Source organism: Bos mutus, chromosome 4 (assembly GCF_027580195.1).
Source record: "Bos mutus isolate GX-2022 chromosome 4, NWIPB_WYAK_1.1, whole genome shotgun sequence".
NCBI lineage: Eukaryota > Metazoa > Chordata > Mammalia > Artiodactyla > Bovidae > Bos > Bos mutus.
The window spans coordinates 63,561,869-63,578,853 of NC_091620.1; the positions used below are offsets into that span (position 1 = coordinate 63,561,869).

General features: G+C 37.5%; 1 protein-coding gene across 1 annotated transcript in view; it reads right to left on the minus strand.

Moving 5' to 3' along the window:
* The window catches only part of SAMTOR (S-adenosylmethionine sensor upstream of mTORC1), a 79,427-nt gene that overhangs the window by 9,843 nt on the left and 52,599 nt on the right, over positions 1-16,985 (minus strand). The window contains exon 4 of the mRNA XM_005887433.3: positions 4,095-4,209. Within this exon, the coding sequence (XP_005887495.1) occupies positions 4,095-4,209 (115 nt within the window). The remainder of the gene's footprint in view (positions 1-4,094; positions 4,210-16,985) is intronic.

Below are 16,985 nucleotides of genomic sequence, written 5' to 3' on the forward strand. Positions count from 1 at the left end.
CCCATGCTCCCTGGATTGGAATCATGGAGTCTTAACTGCTGGACTGCCAGGGGAGTCTCTCTAAGTACACTTTAGTGATTTTAGAGGCATCCTATGCATACCTATGTTTTTGATAGCTTATGTTTTCATTTATCTTCATTCCAAATATCTAATTTTCTTGGTGAGTTCTTCTTTCACTGATGTTCTAATTATTCCATCAGTTATTGAGAGAAAGTTGATTAAATCTTCAACTATAATTTTATAAATATCTGTAATTGCTACTTTATCAGCTTTTGGCTTATGTATTTTGAAGCTTTTATTAGATGCATAAATGTTGAAGACTGTTTTGTACTCTTGATGAACTGATCTTTTTATGATGATGAAATAAGCATCTTTATTACTAGTGATATATTTTACTCTAATGTCTACTTTGTCTGATTTTAATAGTGCCATTCTAAGTCTTTTGGCCATCCTACTTGTGTGTAATTGAAGTGCATTTCCTACAGGCAACATGTATTTGAGTCCTGTTTTTTTTTATCTAGTCTGACAATTTCTACCTTTTAATTGGGTATTTAAGCCATGTCTATTTAATGTGATTATTGGGAAACTTAAGTTTAAAGGTATAATCTTGCTATTTATTTTCTATGTTTCCCATCTGTTCATTGTTTCCTTTCTTCTCTATATGCCATCTTTTGGATTAAAGAAATTTCTTTATGATCCTATTTTATCTCCTTTGCTAATTTATTAGCTGTAACTCTTTATTTTACTAGTTGCTTTAGAATTTATAGTCTACATCTTTTACCTATCATAATATCTTACATCTTTACCTTCACATAATATCTTACCACTTAATATGTAGAAGAAAAACCTATTACTATACATATAGTATATTTCCCTTTTTCCCCTCTTGTGCTAGTGTTATCACACATTTTTATACAGATTATAAACTCCTACAGTTGACTCTTGAACACACACCATGAGTTTTCACTGCACAGGTCCAATTAGACATGGGTTGATTTTTAAGAAATATACAGTCAGTTCTCTGTATCTGTGGACATAGAACCCAGGGAAGACCTGAGTCTAAGGGCTTGAGCACCCAGATTTTGACATCTGTGGTGGTGGGGGGGTATCCTAGAACTATTCCCCTGGGATGCGCAAGGCCAGCTCTACTATTAGCTTCTATCAAATTTGGAAGAATTCTGACCATTATTTTATTTCTTTTATTCTCTTCTCCCCCTTTTTGAAGGGACTCCAATTGTGCTTATATTTGGCCACTTGAAATTGACTCACTGTTTGCTGATGCTCTTCCATTAAAAAAAAAAAAGTCTGTTTAATTTTGGGTAGTTTCAATTGTTATGTCCTCAGTTTAACTTCTGTAATATCTAATGTACTATTAATCCCATTAGTACACGTTTCATATCATACACCATAGTATCCATCTTTGGAAGTTATATTTGGCTATTTTTAATTATCTTTCATGGCTCTACTTTTTATACATATAGAATATAGTTATAACATTCCCATCTTAATGTCCTTATTTCCTAATTTTAACATCTGTGGCAGTTCACAGTTGCTTTCTGTTGGAAGACTGATCTCATTGTGGGTCCTATTTTCTTGCTTCTTTACTTGGCTGATTACTTTTTTATTGGATGTCAGGTATGGTGAATTTTACTTTGCTGTGTACTGGATTACTCTGTACTGCTATAAATATTCTAACTTTGTTCTGGGATGTATTAATAGTTAAATTATCTGGAAACAGTTCGATTTTTTTGGCTCTTGTTTCCAGATTTGTTTCATGGGACTAGAGCAGCCTTCAGTCGAAGGTTAATTATTCTTACTACAGAGGCAATTATTAATTATTTTCCACTACTGGGCTTCCCTTGTAGCTCAGTTGGTAAAGAATCTGCCTGCAATGCAGGAGACCTGGGTTCGATTCCTGGGTCAGGAAGACCCCCTGGAGAAGGAAATGGCAACCCACTCCAGTATTCTTGCCTTGAGAATCCAATGGACAGGCTACAGTCCATGGGGTTGCAAGAGTCGGACACAACCTAACGACTAAACCACCACCACCACTCAGGTAAGGCAGTTTTGTGTACTCTACCCAAGGCACTCTGATTCTTGAGGTTTTCAGTGTGGCTAGGGGGAACAGGTACTACTTTCCAGCCTGTGTGAGTGCACCAGACAATATAACCCTTAGACCTTTGAAGTGGTACTCCCACCAGGTTCATATAGTTTTCTCACAGAAATGTACTGGTAAGTACTCAGTTGAGTACACAAGAAGAAATCTTTGCAGACCTCTGGAATTTTCTCTTTGTGCAGCTCTCATATCTTTGGTACTTTGTCCATGAACCCTAGCTGTCTTGCTATCCCAGGCCTTTCACCTCTGCCTCCATAATTCAGGGTTATCAGCTGTGCTCTGCTTGGGATCCCATTTGTGCCACATACTGGAAACTCTCTGAAGGCTACGTGCTGGTAAAACTGTATGCCTCATTTGTTTTTCCATCTCTTGGGGATCACTGTCCTTCATTACCTGATATATGTCTCTTGTATATTTTTCTGAATATTTTATCAACATTTTAGTTGCTGCAGGTAGGAGGAAAGAGGATCAGACTGGTCCCTGTCACTGCATCTTGCTTGGAAGTATGTCTCTTCCTTTTGTTTTAAAATTAGTTATAGGGTTCTGGGAACTATAAAAGTCTGACTCTACTACTAAACTTATGTTCTTCTGCCTTCCTTAATGGCTTTACAGTTGAAAATTTATAGCCCTATCTATAAACAATTTAATATTTTAAGAATAATATTTAAGCTTGAAGTTTAGATTAAATGGTCATCATGTCTTAGCAGTCGCTGACGGATATCTCTAATGTGTATCTTAAGGAAGGAAGGGGAGAGAATCCATGTGCAAATCCACCTGCACTTTAAACTATAGCTCTGAGACTTCCTCTGTGGTCCAGTGGCCAAGATTCTGTGCTCCCAATACAGGGGGCCCAGGGAACTAGATCCTGTGTGCCACAACTAAGACCTGGCATAGCCAAATATATAAGTAAATATTTAAAAGAAAATAAAATAAGACTATAGCTTCTGATGGCACAGGAATTCTCTGCAAAGTATTTGTCTACCTTTATAAAGCAGAGATAATAGTAAAGGTTTTTAGCATTTTCTTGTCAGTGTTAGTCATAAAGATTGTCAAGCTCATTAAAATTAAAGAATAAATTTATTTAAAAGTTGACACTTCAGGCAGGAATTTTTCAATTATAACAGCAAACGTTTCTTTAGCACTTACTATATAAACAGGCCCTTTCTTAGGTGCTTTAAGTACTTTTTCTCAAGTAAACATGACAATCTTATAGGTATGGTCCATTACAAACCTCACTGAACGGATGAGAAAACTGAGGCTCAGACAGTCAAAGTGAGGTTGAAAGTAAGATTTCTTTCTCTTATTAAAGTACTTATTGAGTACTTAATAAGCCAGGCACTCTTCTAGATCCTGGGAGCATAACAGTGGGGATAAAAAAAATCTCTGACCCTAAGAGTTTATACTGTTTACACATAATCTCTTCATAGCAATAAAAATTAGTAAATTTTTTGTGGCTGGTGCCATATCAAAAGTTAAAACTGCAAAAGTGATGAATTTATGTCACTGAGGGAAATAAATATAATTTTAAAAGCAGAGGAAACATTCTCTGTAAAGTTAAAGTAGTTTTATCTACTAAGTACAAATTTGGCAGTCTCCAAGACCCTGCTCTTTACTATTCCATATTAGCTCTACATCACAGTACATTTCAGAAAGAGATGCATTAAAAAAATCAAAGTAAATAAAAAGCTGAAACATTACAACTATCTGGGAACTTCGCAACCTACTACAATTTCTTGACTCCAATGACAGATGATAAACAAGAAACAAAATGACAAATATGGTATTGGTCAAATTAATATTAAAGAAATGCTCAAATTTTCATAGACTATACATTTATTTTTGACTAGAAAGAGCCTCTTATCAACTTGTACACAGGAAATATATTTTCTATTTCAGGAATGTAAAGATAGTGCTTCCTTTGTATATATACATGTAAAATGTTCAAGTCTCAGAACAAAACAAACAGAACTATGCATACCTCTACAGCAGGTACAATGTCTATGCCAACAGTTAGAAATTCTTCAAACTTCAGAAATGGGTTAAAGCAGCTGCCAACGTCAAGTAATCTGATCTTTCCTGAGGTTTGTAGCAACCTAAAAATAGATTATTTTCAGTATGCTTTTTATAATATGAAATAAAATATAAGAAAAATTCAAACATTTGAGAATAAAAAAGATATATAGACTATTGGCTTTTTGGTCTCAGGATCCCTTTACATGTTTAAAAATTACTGACAGCCTTGAAGAACTCTTTTGTTTATGCAAGTTATATCTACCAATAATACCATGTTTGAAACTAAAACTCAGTGGTTTAAAAACATTAATTCATAATGAAAATTTAAATTAGAAAGGTAGTAAAAGTGAGTTATTGTTTTACATTTTTTCAAGTCTCTTTAATGTCTGGCTTAATAGAAGATGAATGGATTCTCTTTATCTGCTTTTCATTCAAGCTGTTGTAATATCACATGCCATGAAATTTCTAAAAACTCAACACTAGATTCAAGAGAGACTGAAAGTAGAAAAGGCAAATGACATTTTAGTATTATGAAAATAATTTCCTCCCCAAAGAGACCCTGGAAGGCTCTCAGATTCCTAGATGGCATTTTGAAAACTATAGATGAAAGAATCCATTCACGAATTAATTCTCAGTTGCCAATATAGTGATGTCAATGACTTAAGGACCAAAGAGAAAAGCTGTTATAGAATAGTATTTTTTAAGTAATGAAAAAATTTTATTTTGTGCAGGAGCATGTCTTATTTACAAAAGTAGTAGGAAAAAAGAAGGTAACCAAACTATACATGATCATTAAAGTTAGTAAAATGCAGCTAATATGGATCTGAAGAACTGAAGTGAAGTTAAAGTCGCTCAGTCGTGTCCAACTCTTTGTGACCCCATGGGCAGTCCATGGAATTCTCTAGGCCAGAATACTGGAGTGGATAGCCTTTCCCTTCTCCAGGGAATCTTCCCAACCCAGGGATCAAACCCAGGTCTCCCACATTGCAGGTGCTTCTTTACCAGCTGAGCCACAAGGGAAGCCCAATATGGATTTCAGTTCAGTTCAGTCGTTCAGTAGTGTCTGACTCTTTGAGACCCCATAAGTTGCAGCACGCCAGGCCTCCCTGTCCATCACCAACTCCCGGAGTTCATTCAAACTCACATCCATCGAGTCAGTGATGCCATCCAGCCATCTCATCCTCTGTCGTCCCCTTCTCCTCCTGCCCCCAATCCCTCCTAGCATCAGAGTCTTTTCCAATGAGTCAACTCTTCCCATGAGGTGGCCAAAGTACTGGAGTTTCAGCTTTAGCATCATTCCTTCCAAAGAACACCCAGGGCTTATCTCCTTCAGAATGGACTGGTTGGATCCCCTTGCAGTCCAAGGGACTCTCAAGAGTCTTCTCCAACACCACAGTTCAAAAGCATCAATTCTTCGGCGCTCAGCCTTCTTCACAGTCCAATTCTCACATCCATACATGACCACAGGAAAAACCATAGCCTTGACTAGATGGACCTTTGTTGGCAAAGGTAATGTCTCTGCTTTTGAATATGCTATCTAGGTTGGTCATAACTCTCCTTCCAAGGAGTAAGTATCTTTTAATTTCATGGCTGCAGTCACCATCTGCAGTGATTTTGGAGCCCAGAAAAATAAAGTCTGACACTGTTTTCACTGTTTCCCCATCTATTTCCTATGAAGTGATGGGACCAGATGCCATGATCTTCGTTTTCTGAATGTTGAGCTTTAAGCCAACTTTTTCACTCTCCACTTTCACTTTCATCAAGAGGCTTTTGAGTTCCTCTTCACTTTCTGCCATAAGGGTGGTGTCATCTGCATATCTGAGGTTATTGATATTTCTTCCGGCAATCCTGATTTCAGCTTGTGCTTCTTCCAGCCCAGCGTTTCTCATGATGTGCTCTGCATATAAGTTAAACAAGCAGGGTGACAGTATACAGCCTTCTACAAGCAGCAAATAAGGATGAAGGAAAACAGTGGAATTTTGTTGGTCTAGTTTTCAGATGGTAAAGCAATAATAAAAATCAACTTCAGACATGCATTTTCACTGATATTTAGAAATTTTTTCTGAATAAATTATGAGTAGATACTGGAAACATAAAGGAAAGAAATATAGTGAAATAACTGAGTAAATAAATGGAATCCTGGGTTCTTTAAAGTCTATAGGGCACAAAAAAATCTGCCCAGCTTCTGTTCCTTATACCTTGGCTAGTATTCTGCCATAGGATCCATTAGAGAAGTGTTAAACTATACTAAGTTAAGCTCCTAGAAAAGGCACTGTAAGTCAAAATAATACACAGATTTTTTTTCATAAAGGAATGCAATAAATAGGGGTATGTTTTTAACCAGTAGCCTGATGTCCTAACATTTTATAGAAATGACCAGAATCACCATCTGATCATAAATGAACTATACATAGAATCAGTCCTGTACAGGACACGGCAGGTTATAGTACTGTAAAAACAATATGAACAAATTAAAATATTTTTGTCAATAAAATTTTATTTAAAAATTCATCTAAAGAGGGGGTTATGAGGGTATAAAGAAATAAAAGAATTAGCACTCTCAGCAAAAAGAGTTGCTCCTTGGGCTCAAGAGGTAATTTTCTGTACTGCAGCAAAATCAAGAAGTCGATTATTGTGTAGTCCAAGTGACACGTATACCAATCATCTGTAAAGCTGAATTAAATTTAGTGAAACTTTAAATATCACAATACCCTAGCTCCAAGGAAGAAGGCGACAAGCAAACTTCTGTGGTATAGGTTGCAAGCTTTCAAATGGGGCAAAAGACTGAGTAGATTGAAACCATGGAAATGCTTTGCATATAGTTGACATTTACTAAATTAACAAATATGAATACTCAAATCATAACCAGTTATACTAAATGAGAACCTGTAACAATATGTAATGTTAAATACATCACTAGATTGCCATTCTAATCCTTACATGGGGCTATGGTTAAGAACAGGAGTTCTGGAATCAGAGAGACTTAAAATGTGATTCATGTCTCCATATCACACAGTCCTTTACCTGTGTGATATGGAGACAACAATGATAGTCGCACTTAAGAGTTGTTTCCAGGATTAAATGAGATAATGCATTTATGTTTGACCTAGTATGTGGTACTTGGTAAATGCTCAAAAAAGTGGTAGATATTGTTAGCTATTAACATCCTGTTATATTATAAAATCCTATGTGGTTTGTCCACTAATGACCTTCCTAAACGTAGTAAAAGCAGAATTTGCCTCACACTATTCTGATAGATCTAGTAAACTGGGTAGAACAAAATTTGTAATAGTCTTTTAAAAGGTGCTTCTTATAAACTTTCTACCTGAATAGAGTATTCTGAATCATTTAAGTTGATTCAACATTAAATATGAAAATGAAAGTCACTCAGTTGTATCCTACTCTTTGTGACCCCATGGACTATACAGTCCATGGAATTCTCCAGGCCAGAATACTGGAGTGGGTAGACTTTCCCTTCTCCAGGGGATTTTCCCAACCAGGGATTGAATCCAGGTCTCATGCATTACAGGCAGTTTCTTTACCAGCTGAGCCACAAGAAGGGTTTCCCTGGTGGCTCCCAGTTGTGGTCAGTGCCCCTGACACTGCAATAGGCCATGGTCAACCCATGTCTCTGCCAGAGACTCCTAGACACGCACAGGCAAGTCTGGATCGGTCTCTTGTGGGGTTACTGCTCCTTTCTCCTGGGTCCTGGTGCACACAAGGTTTTGTTTGTGCCCTCCAAGAGTCTCTGTTTCCCCAGTCCTGTAGAAGTTCTGTAATCAAATCCTACTGGCCTTCAAAGTCAAATTCCTTGGGGATTCTCAGTCTTTTTTGCCAAATCCCCAGGTTGGGAAGTCTGCTGTGGAGCCTAGAACTTTTGAAGCAATGTGAGAACTTCTTTGGTATAATTGTTCTCCAGTTTGTCTCTTGCCCACCCAGCGGCTCTTCCCAGATAGTGGATGGTGCTAGTGGTAAAGGACCTGCCTGCCGACACAGGAGATGTGGGTTCAATCCCTAGATCCCCAGGAGAAGGAAATGGCAATCCAATCCAGAATTCTTGTTTGAAAAATTCCATAGACAGAGTAGCCTGGTGGGCTACAGTTCATGTAGCTGCAAAGAGACACTTTTTAATATAATTTAATATAATGGAATCGGAGAAGGCAATGGCATCCCACTCCAGTACTCTTGCCTGGAAAATCCCATGGCTGGAGGAGCCTGGTGGGCTACAGCCCATGGGGTCGCTAGGAGTCTGACATGACTGAGCGACTTCACTTTCATTTTTTACTTTCATGCACTGGAGAAGGAAATGGCAACCCACTCCAGTGTTCTTGCCTGGAGAATCCCAGGGACAGGGGAGCCTGGTGGGCTACCATCTCTGGGGTCGCACAGAGTCAGACACGACTGAAGTGACTTAGCAGCAGCAATATAATGGAATAACTTAATAACATTGTTGTTCAGTCGTTAAGTCATGTCTGACTCTTTGCAACCCCATGGACTGCAGCATGCCAGGCTTCCCTGTCCTTCACTATCTCCTAGAGTTTGCTCAAATTCATGTCCATTGGGTTGGTGATGCTATATAACCATCTCATCCTTTGCTGCCCTTTTCTCCTTTCGCTTTCAATCTTTCCCAGCATCAGGGTCTTTTCAAATGAGTTGTCTCTTCGCATTAGGTGGCCCAAGAATTGGAGCTTCAGCTTTAGCTTCAGTCCTTCCAATGAATATTCAGGGATGATTTCCTTTAGCACTGACTAGTTTGATCTCCTTGCTGTCCAAGGGACTCTCAAGAGTCTTCTCCAACACCACAATTTGAAAACATCAATTCTTCAGTGCTCAGCCTTCTTTATGGTCCAACTCTCAAATCTGTAACTGACTACTGGAAAAACCATAGCTTTGACTGTACAGATCTTTGTTGGCAAAGTGATGTCTTTGCTTTTTAATATGCTGTCTAGGTTTGTCAAAGCTTTCCTTCCATACAGCAAGCGTGTTTTAATTTCATGGCTACAGTCATCTTTTGCAGTGATTTTGGAGCCCAAGGGAAAAAAAAAACCGTCACTGCTTCAATTTTTTCCCCTTCTATTTGCCATGAAGTGATGGGAGTAGATGTCATGTTCTTAAGTTTTTTGAATGTTGAGTTTTAAGCCAGCTTTTTCACTCTCCTCTTTCACTGTCATCTAGAGGCTCTTTAGTTGCTCTTCACTTCCTGACATTAGCATGGTATCAACTGCATATCTAAGGTTGTTGCTCTCAGTAATACACTCAATCCATTTCAAATTTCTTTGGTTTAGCTCTGCAATTTTTTTTTTTGTTACATCAAACATATATTTACAGTTTAAACACTAATCACACAGTGAACAGAACATCCAAATAAATACTACCCAGGTCAAGAAATAACACTCTGCATCCTAGAAACACAATCCTCCCTGACAACATCCCCTACCCATTCTGTAAAGGCAGCCACTGTCCTGATTTTAGTGATAAACATTCCCTTGGTTTCCTTTTATAGTCTTCCCACCATGAATGTTTTCTGAGTAATAAAGTTTCACACTACACATTTGCTTTTGTGACTTTCTTCTTTCACTTAATATAAATTTGTGAAGGTCATCTGTGTTTCTATAATTTAATTCAGATTCATTGCTGTGTGGTAGTACCTTTTACACAACACATCCCATTGTGATTTTGATGAGAATGGCACTGAGTCTAAAGATCATTTGGGAAGAATTAACATCTTTACAATATCAAGTCTTCCAATGCATGGACATGCTATTATTCTCCATCTACTTAGGTTTCCTTCATTGTCTCCAAATAGCTTTAACAATTTCTCTTAAAGGTTCCATGTGTATTTTATTGGATTTATATTTCTTGTTAGCTCAAGAAATTTCTTGTTAGCATCACTTTTTTCCCTATGGATAAACCCTCTTTATTTTTTTAAAAAATTTAGTTTTTCATTGTTGGTTACAGAAATGCAACTCATTTTGTATAATGATTTGTATCCAGCAGCTTGACTAAGTTTCTGTTATTTCAATTGCTAATCTGTATATTATTTTGAGTATTCTAGTCTAAGTACATAGTTATATGAAATCTGTGAAAAACAACATTTCTTATTTCTTTTCTTGTCTATCCATCCACCCACCCACCCATCCGTCTATTTTTTGCCTTACTGCTTTTCCCAGGACTTCTGCTGTTCAGCTGCTAAGTCGTGTCTGACTCTTTGTGACCCCATGGACTAGAGCACACCAGGCTTCCCTGTCCTGCACTATCTCCCAGTGTTTGCTCAAACTTCAGGCCTCTTAATACAGTACTAAACAGGACTAATACAAGCAGTTACTATTTTGTTTTCAGTCTCAGGAGAGACATTAAGTGTAAGTTCACAATTAATATATAATTCACTATTAAACACAATGACTGTGGCAGGTTTTATATAGAAACCTTGATAAAGCTGAAGAAGCTCTTCTTATACTTTGCTAGTTCCTTTTGTAAAAAAAAATTTCACAGAATTCTATGTTGGATTTTATGAAATGCACTCTACTCAGCTACTGAGATATGACTTTAATTTGTTTACGTGATACAGTACACTCAATTCTGTAGTGTTAAACCAAGCCTGCATTATTGGGAATAATCTGATTTGGTTTTGATAAACTATCCTTTTTATACATTATTTGTTTTATATATGTATATATAACTGGTTCTATCTGTGGTGGTTCTGGTCTATAAAGTCATCACAATCACTGAACCATGCTCCTAAGGGAAACAGAAAATTATGCCTCTGATTACAATACTTTAATTATCAGATCAACATATAACTTGGATTTATGTGTATTTCTGTTTAAAAGTAACTTATTTAATATATATTACAATGCATCAACACTGAACTCACAACCAACACCATTATAACTCATGCCTAAGGGAGGCATGGAGAAGGCAATGGCACCCCACTCCAGTACTCTTGCCTGGAAAATCCCATGGATGGAGGACCCTGGTAGGCTGCAGTCCATGGGGTCACTAAGAGTCGGACACAACTGAGCGATTTCACTTTAACTTTTCACTTTCATGCATTGGAGAAGGAAATGGCAACCCACTCCAGTGTTCTTGCCTGGAGAATCCCAGGGATGGGGGAGCCTGGTGGGCTGCCGTCTATGGGGTCGCACAGAGTCGGACACAACTGAAGCGACTTAGCAGCAGTAGCAGGAAGGGAGGCATATCTAATATAGTACTTTCTCTGTAAGGTGTAATACAGCCTTCTTGTTTTTAGACACACTTTGTTTATGCTTAGGGGTCACTTAAAAAGTAAAATCAATAAAAAGTGCAAAAAATGTACTCTAAATAGACTGAAAATGGGACATTTTTATACTTGAGAATTGAACAATAAGGAAGAGCTTGCCTTGCTCAACTTCAGCTAGGAGGTGTATGTCAGATGACTTAAATTTTTCGCCACACTGAGCATGTCCACAAATGAGACTGAAAATACCAAGGGTGTACTGATTTTGGAATTAAATTTTATTGATTAGGTGAATTTGAAGATATGGAATTTTTGAGTAATGAAGATAAACAGCATGTACACCCACCCCCACACACATATATATTTGCAGCTATGTTCACTCATTATGCCAGCAAATTTGGAAAACTCAGCAGTGGCCACAGGACTGGCAAAGGTCAGTTTTCATTCCAATCCCAAAGAAAGGCAATGCCAAAAAATGCTCAAACTACCACACAATTGCACTCATCTCACATGCTGGTAAAGTAATGCTCAAAATTCTCCAAGCCAGGCTTCAGCAATATGTGAACCGTGAACTTCCTGATGTTCAAGCTGGTTTTAGAAAAGCCAGAGGAACCACAGATCAAATTGCCAACATCTGCTGGATCATGTAAAAAGCAAGAGAGTTCCAGAAAAACATCTATTTCTGCTTTATTGATTATGCCAAAGCCTTTGACTGTGTGGATCACAAAAAACTGTGGAAAATTCTTCAAGAGATGGGAATACCAGACCACCTGATCTGCCTCTTGAGAAATCTGTATGCAGGTCAGGAAGCAACAGTTAGAACTGGACATGGAACAACAGACTGGTTCCAAATAGGAAAAGGAGTACGTCAAGTCTGTATATTGTCACCCTGCTTATTTAACTTATATGCAGAGTACATCATGAGAAACGCTGGGCTGGAAGAAGCACAAGCTGGAATCAAGATTGCCGGAAGAAATATCAATAACCTCAGATATGCAGATGACACCACCCTTATGGCAGAAAGTGAAGAGGAACTCAAAAGCCTCTTGATGAAAGTGAAAGTGGAGAGTGAAAAAGTTGGCTTAAAGCTCAACATTCAGAAAACGAAGATCATGGCATCCGGTCCCACCACTTCATGGGAAATAGATGGGGAAACAGTGGAAACAGTGTCAGACTTTATTTTTCTGGGCTCCAAAATCACTACAGATGGTGACTGCAGCCATGAAATTAAAAGACTCTTACTCCTTGGAAGGAAAGTTATGACCAACCTAGACAGCATATTCAAAAGCAGAGACATTACTTTGCCAACAAAGGTTCGTCTAGTCAAGGCTATGGTTTTTCCTGTGGTCATGTATGGATGTGAGAGTTGGACTGTGAAGAAGGCTGAGTGCCGAAGAATTGATGCTTTTGAACTGTGGTGTTGGAGAAGACTCTTGAGAGTCCCTTGGACTGCAAGGAGATCCAACCAGTCCATTCTGAAGGAGATCAGCCCTGGGATTTCTTTGGAAGGAATGCTAAAGCTGAAACTCCAATACTTTGGCCACCTCATGGGAAGAGTTGACTCATTGGAAAAGACTCTGATGCTGGGAGGGATTGGGGGCAGGAGGAGAAGGGGACGACAGAGGATGAGATGGCTGGATGCCATCACTGACTCGATGGACGTGAGTCTGGGTGAACTCCAGGAGTTGGTGATGGACAGGGAGGCCTGGCATGCTTCACTTCATGGGGTCACAAAGAGTCAGACACGACTGAGCGACTGATCTGATCTGATTTAATCTGATTTTTAATTTCAGTTTAGAGTACTCAGTATTTATATACACAGTCAGGATATGGGTTAGATTAATAAATAGCATCTGTGAACGCCTCTCTGAGTTTAGCATTCTTTGTTAGGATGTGCTCTTTAAATTCCCTCCCAAGACACCTATGACTTTCAGATAGCCTTTCTCAGATTATACTTTTCATGCTTTCTCTCTTTCCATTGAAACCTAGGACTTATTACAGCTATATCACTTTCTACTGAAACATCCCTCTGAAAATAAACATCAAATTCAACCACAATATACAATTTGCCACCATTAAGAATGTTGAAAAGAAATGTGATATAGGCTCTGTAACTTCATTAAACAGTTGTAATCAATTTTGTGGTCTACGGCAATACTGCTGGAACGTGTTAGTGTTCTCTGGAGACTACTCTGAGGCATTTGAACACATTTTTCTAAATGTGCACTAGGCTGTAAGAAAGCAAGCCTTTTTTAGACATGCCAAATGTGATTCCAAAGAGACTGAGGAAAAACAAAGTCATTGTGCCTTATGAGAAACAATGGGGAGGGAGGAGGGAGGAGGGTTCAGGATGGGGAACACAGGTATACCTGTGGCAGATTCATTTCGATATTTGGCAAAACTAATACAATATTGTAAAGTTTAAAAATAAAATAAAATTTAAAAAAAAAGAAATGGCTGAATTTATTAATGTTGGTAAGGTAAATATTTAGAAGATATTAGATTTTCTGACCAGGAAAATCTATAGAACAGATTAACAGTCTGATCAGTCAGGAAACAACTGGTTTTCCACAGGACAGCTAATTGAAATACAGTTAGACTGGTTCCTAATTTCAATATATCGGAATCCTCTACATTTACATTCTGTAAAGTGATAAAACATACTTAATAAAAGACAAAGTTTGGTTAGAAAGCTTGTTATGGTTTCTCTACATTTTATCGCCTCTTTCAAATGTTCATTTACATTCCTCAGTGAATTTTCACTTTGCTTTAGATAGATTTATGCAGAGAACCTTAAAACTGTACTATTTGGAAACATTTTAAAATTTAAGAATTCAGTCTTCAAGTTCACTTACAGTTTCTCAAAAATGTTAAGTAAAAATCTTTCATGTAAAAATGTATAGGCTATTCATACAATAACTTTCTATTTAAATTTCTTTCCTATGTTGATTTTTACTCAATACTGCCTTTGTTCTCTTTTCTAAACCAGTTATAGTAAAAGATCATATTTCTTTATTCCCTCCCCCTCAATTCCCATCTGTATTTCTTTACTCCTGTCTGCCTAGGTGTTCAAATGATAACTTTCTATTTAAATTTTCTATGTTGGGTTTTACTTAATATTGCCTTTGTTCTCTTTTTCAAAACAATTATAGTAAAAGATCATATTTCTTTATTCCCTCCCCCTCAATTCCCATCTTGTTGGTTAAGGAGCTTAATAAGGAAAATACTGGATTTTATTTCCGACAAAATTTTCTGTCTGGCATGCTGCCAGTGTCAACAACAGAATCTTGAACACCTCAAGACATTTTAAGAGGGAGCTATAAACTCTAAGTAAAATGTTTTGCTGGTTACATAAGAAAACCTGGCAATATTTACCCAAGTATACAGTTTTAAGCAGGTTTTCAAAGTGCTGTCTTCAAAGCCATCGGTATTTTCCAGAGTCCATTCAAGGGCCAACAAAGGCAGACGTGGGAGATATTGGGTGGTGACAACTTCTATACCTTTTGCCTGTACCACAAAATGTTTCCTCTGAAGAAAATATTCTATGGCTAAAATGTTGAAATCAATAATCCAGGCCTTACTTATTACCCTACTGGTTTGATATAGAGGAATGGGAAATTGGATTTCCATATAGTATCTTCTTCAGGAGAAAGAAAAGAAGAAAATGCACTATTGAGAGTTAGTATATAAAATACCACTGTCACTCTGAATTCATGACAGTCATATATATGAGAAATTTTTTTACAATCCAACTTTTAGGGGTGATAGATAACAAATAAGTGTGTAAACTTTATTACTAGATACCCTGGATCACATTAAAAATCATTTAGTTCCACCCATCTTCCTGTCTTAATCATTTCTTCAAGGAAAAGCAGAAAAAATTGTTAAAACAGAAAACTTCTGATTCTGATTGATGGTATGGTTTATTATCATTTATTAACATTTAGAGAATACCCAAAGCCAGGATTGAACCTGGGTCTCCCACATTGCAGGCAGATTCTTTACAATCTAAGCTACCAGGGAAGTCCAGCATTTAGCAACTTGTTCTTAGCATTTCATATAGTCTGTTTCATTTCTATACATATCATAAATCCTTGAAATGATTCTCAACCATTACTGATTTTGATGGCAATATGTAAAACCAGACAATAGCTTCTCCTTCACATTTAGATAGTAACAAAAAAAATATACTAGAAGGAGATTAAGTGTGTGAGTAAAGGTTGTTTATAGGTTAAACAATCTGAACTATGTAGATGAAGTCAGGCTTTAATAAAGAAAAGTGTTAGCTCAGGGAGTTAATGATTTATATCTGAAGGGATAGTTTTTCCCAAAGTGCATTTCAAAAAATAGTCTTAGAAGATGCTTCTTTGTCGATAGGGCAAATGAAAATATAGTCTCTTTTTTTTTGAAGAGCTACAGGCATGTAACCATATAATAGCTCTCTAATTAAAAAAACTCAACTTTAATGTCCAAATCTGTTTTGTTGACAAACCCGTTTTAAAATTATATCTTACTCATTTTTGACTTCCCTGGTGGCTCAGATTGGTAAAGCGTCTGCCTACAATGCGGGAGACCCGGGTTCAAGCCCTGGGTTGGGAAGATCTCCTGGAGAAGGAAATGGCAACCCACTCCAGTATTCTTGCCTGGAAAATCCCATGGATAGAAGAGCCTGGTAGGCCACAGTCCACGGGGTCGCAAAGAGTCCAGACATGACTGAGCGACTTCACTTTCACTTTACTCATTTTACAGAATTTCTTGGGAAAAACAAAATTTTGAGACTGGAGATAAAGAATTCATGAGAAAGGCATGGATATCTAGTTTTTAAGCAAAACATATGGAAAAAAACTGAAAGGATAACCCAGAAAATCCATATACAGAGATCACAGCAGGCTTATGAAGAAATAAGTGAAAAGATCTCAGCCATGGCTTCACATGAATGCCCAGATTGCTGCCCTCATTGACAACATTTTTTGGGTTGCCATCATGGTGATCACTGTCATCATATAACAATGGCCACTATATCAGCAACGTAAAATTCTTATGAGTAGGTACTATTACTCTCATTTTACAGATGAGGGGAATGAGGCTTAGAGAAGTTAAATACATATTGAAGGTCATTTGCTAGTTAAGTGATTTCAGATGGAAGTAAAATCTGACTCGTAGTCTGAGCTTTTAACAATTATGCTATGTCTCCCACAGAAGGAAGTACCAGTGTGGATACAACTTAATAGTTGTCCATGCATAAAATAAACATGCTATGGAATATTTACTATAAATGTAGGTCCGCATTCTAAAAACAAGCTAATCACATGTATTAGTTTTCTATTATTATGTAATAAACTACCACAAAGTTAATTTAAAAATACAACCTAATTTTGTAGAAGTTCAGGCATGCTTGGCTGGTACTCTGCTCTGGGTGTGATAAAGCTGAAATCAAGGTTTCAGCAGAACTAGGCTCTTATTTAAGAGTTTTGTGAGGGGAGAATCCACTTCTAGGCTTATTCAGGTTGTTGGCAGAAACCAGTTCCATGTGGATGCAGGACTGTTTTTTTGCTGACTGCTCAACTTCTAGAGGCTACCTGTATACCATGGCTCATGGCCAACCCCATTTTCAATGCCAACAGTAGCACGTTTATTCTT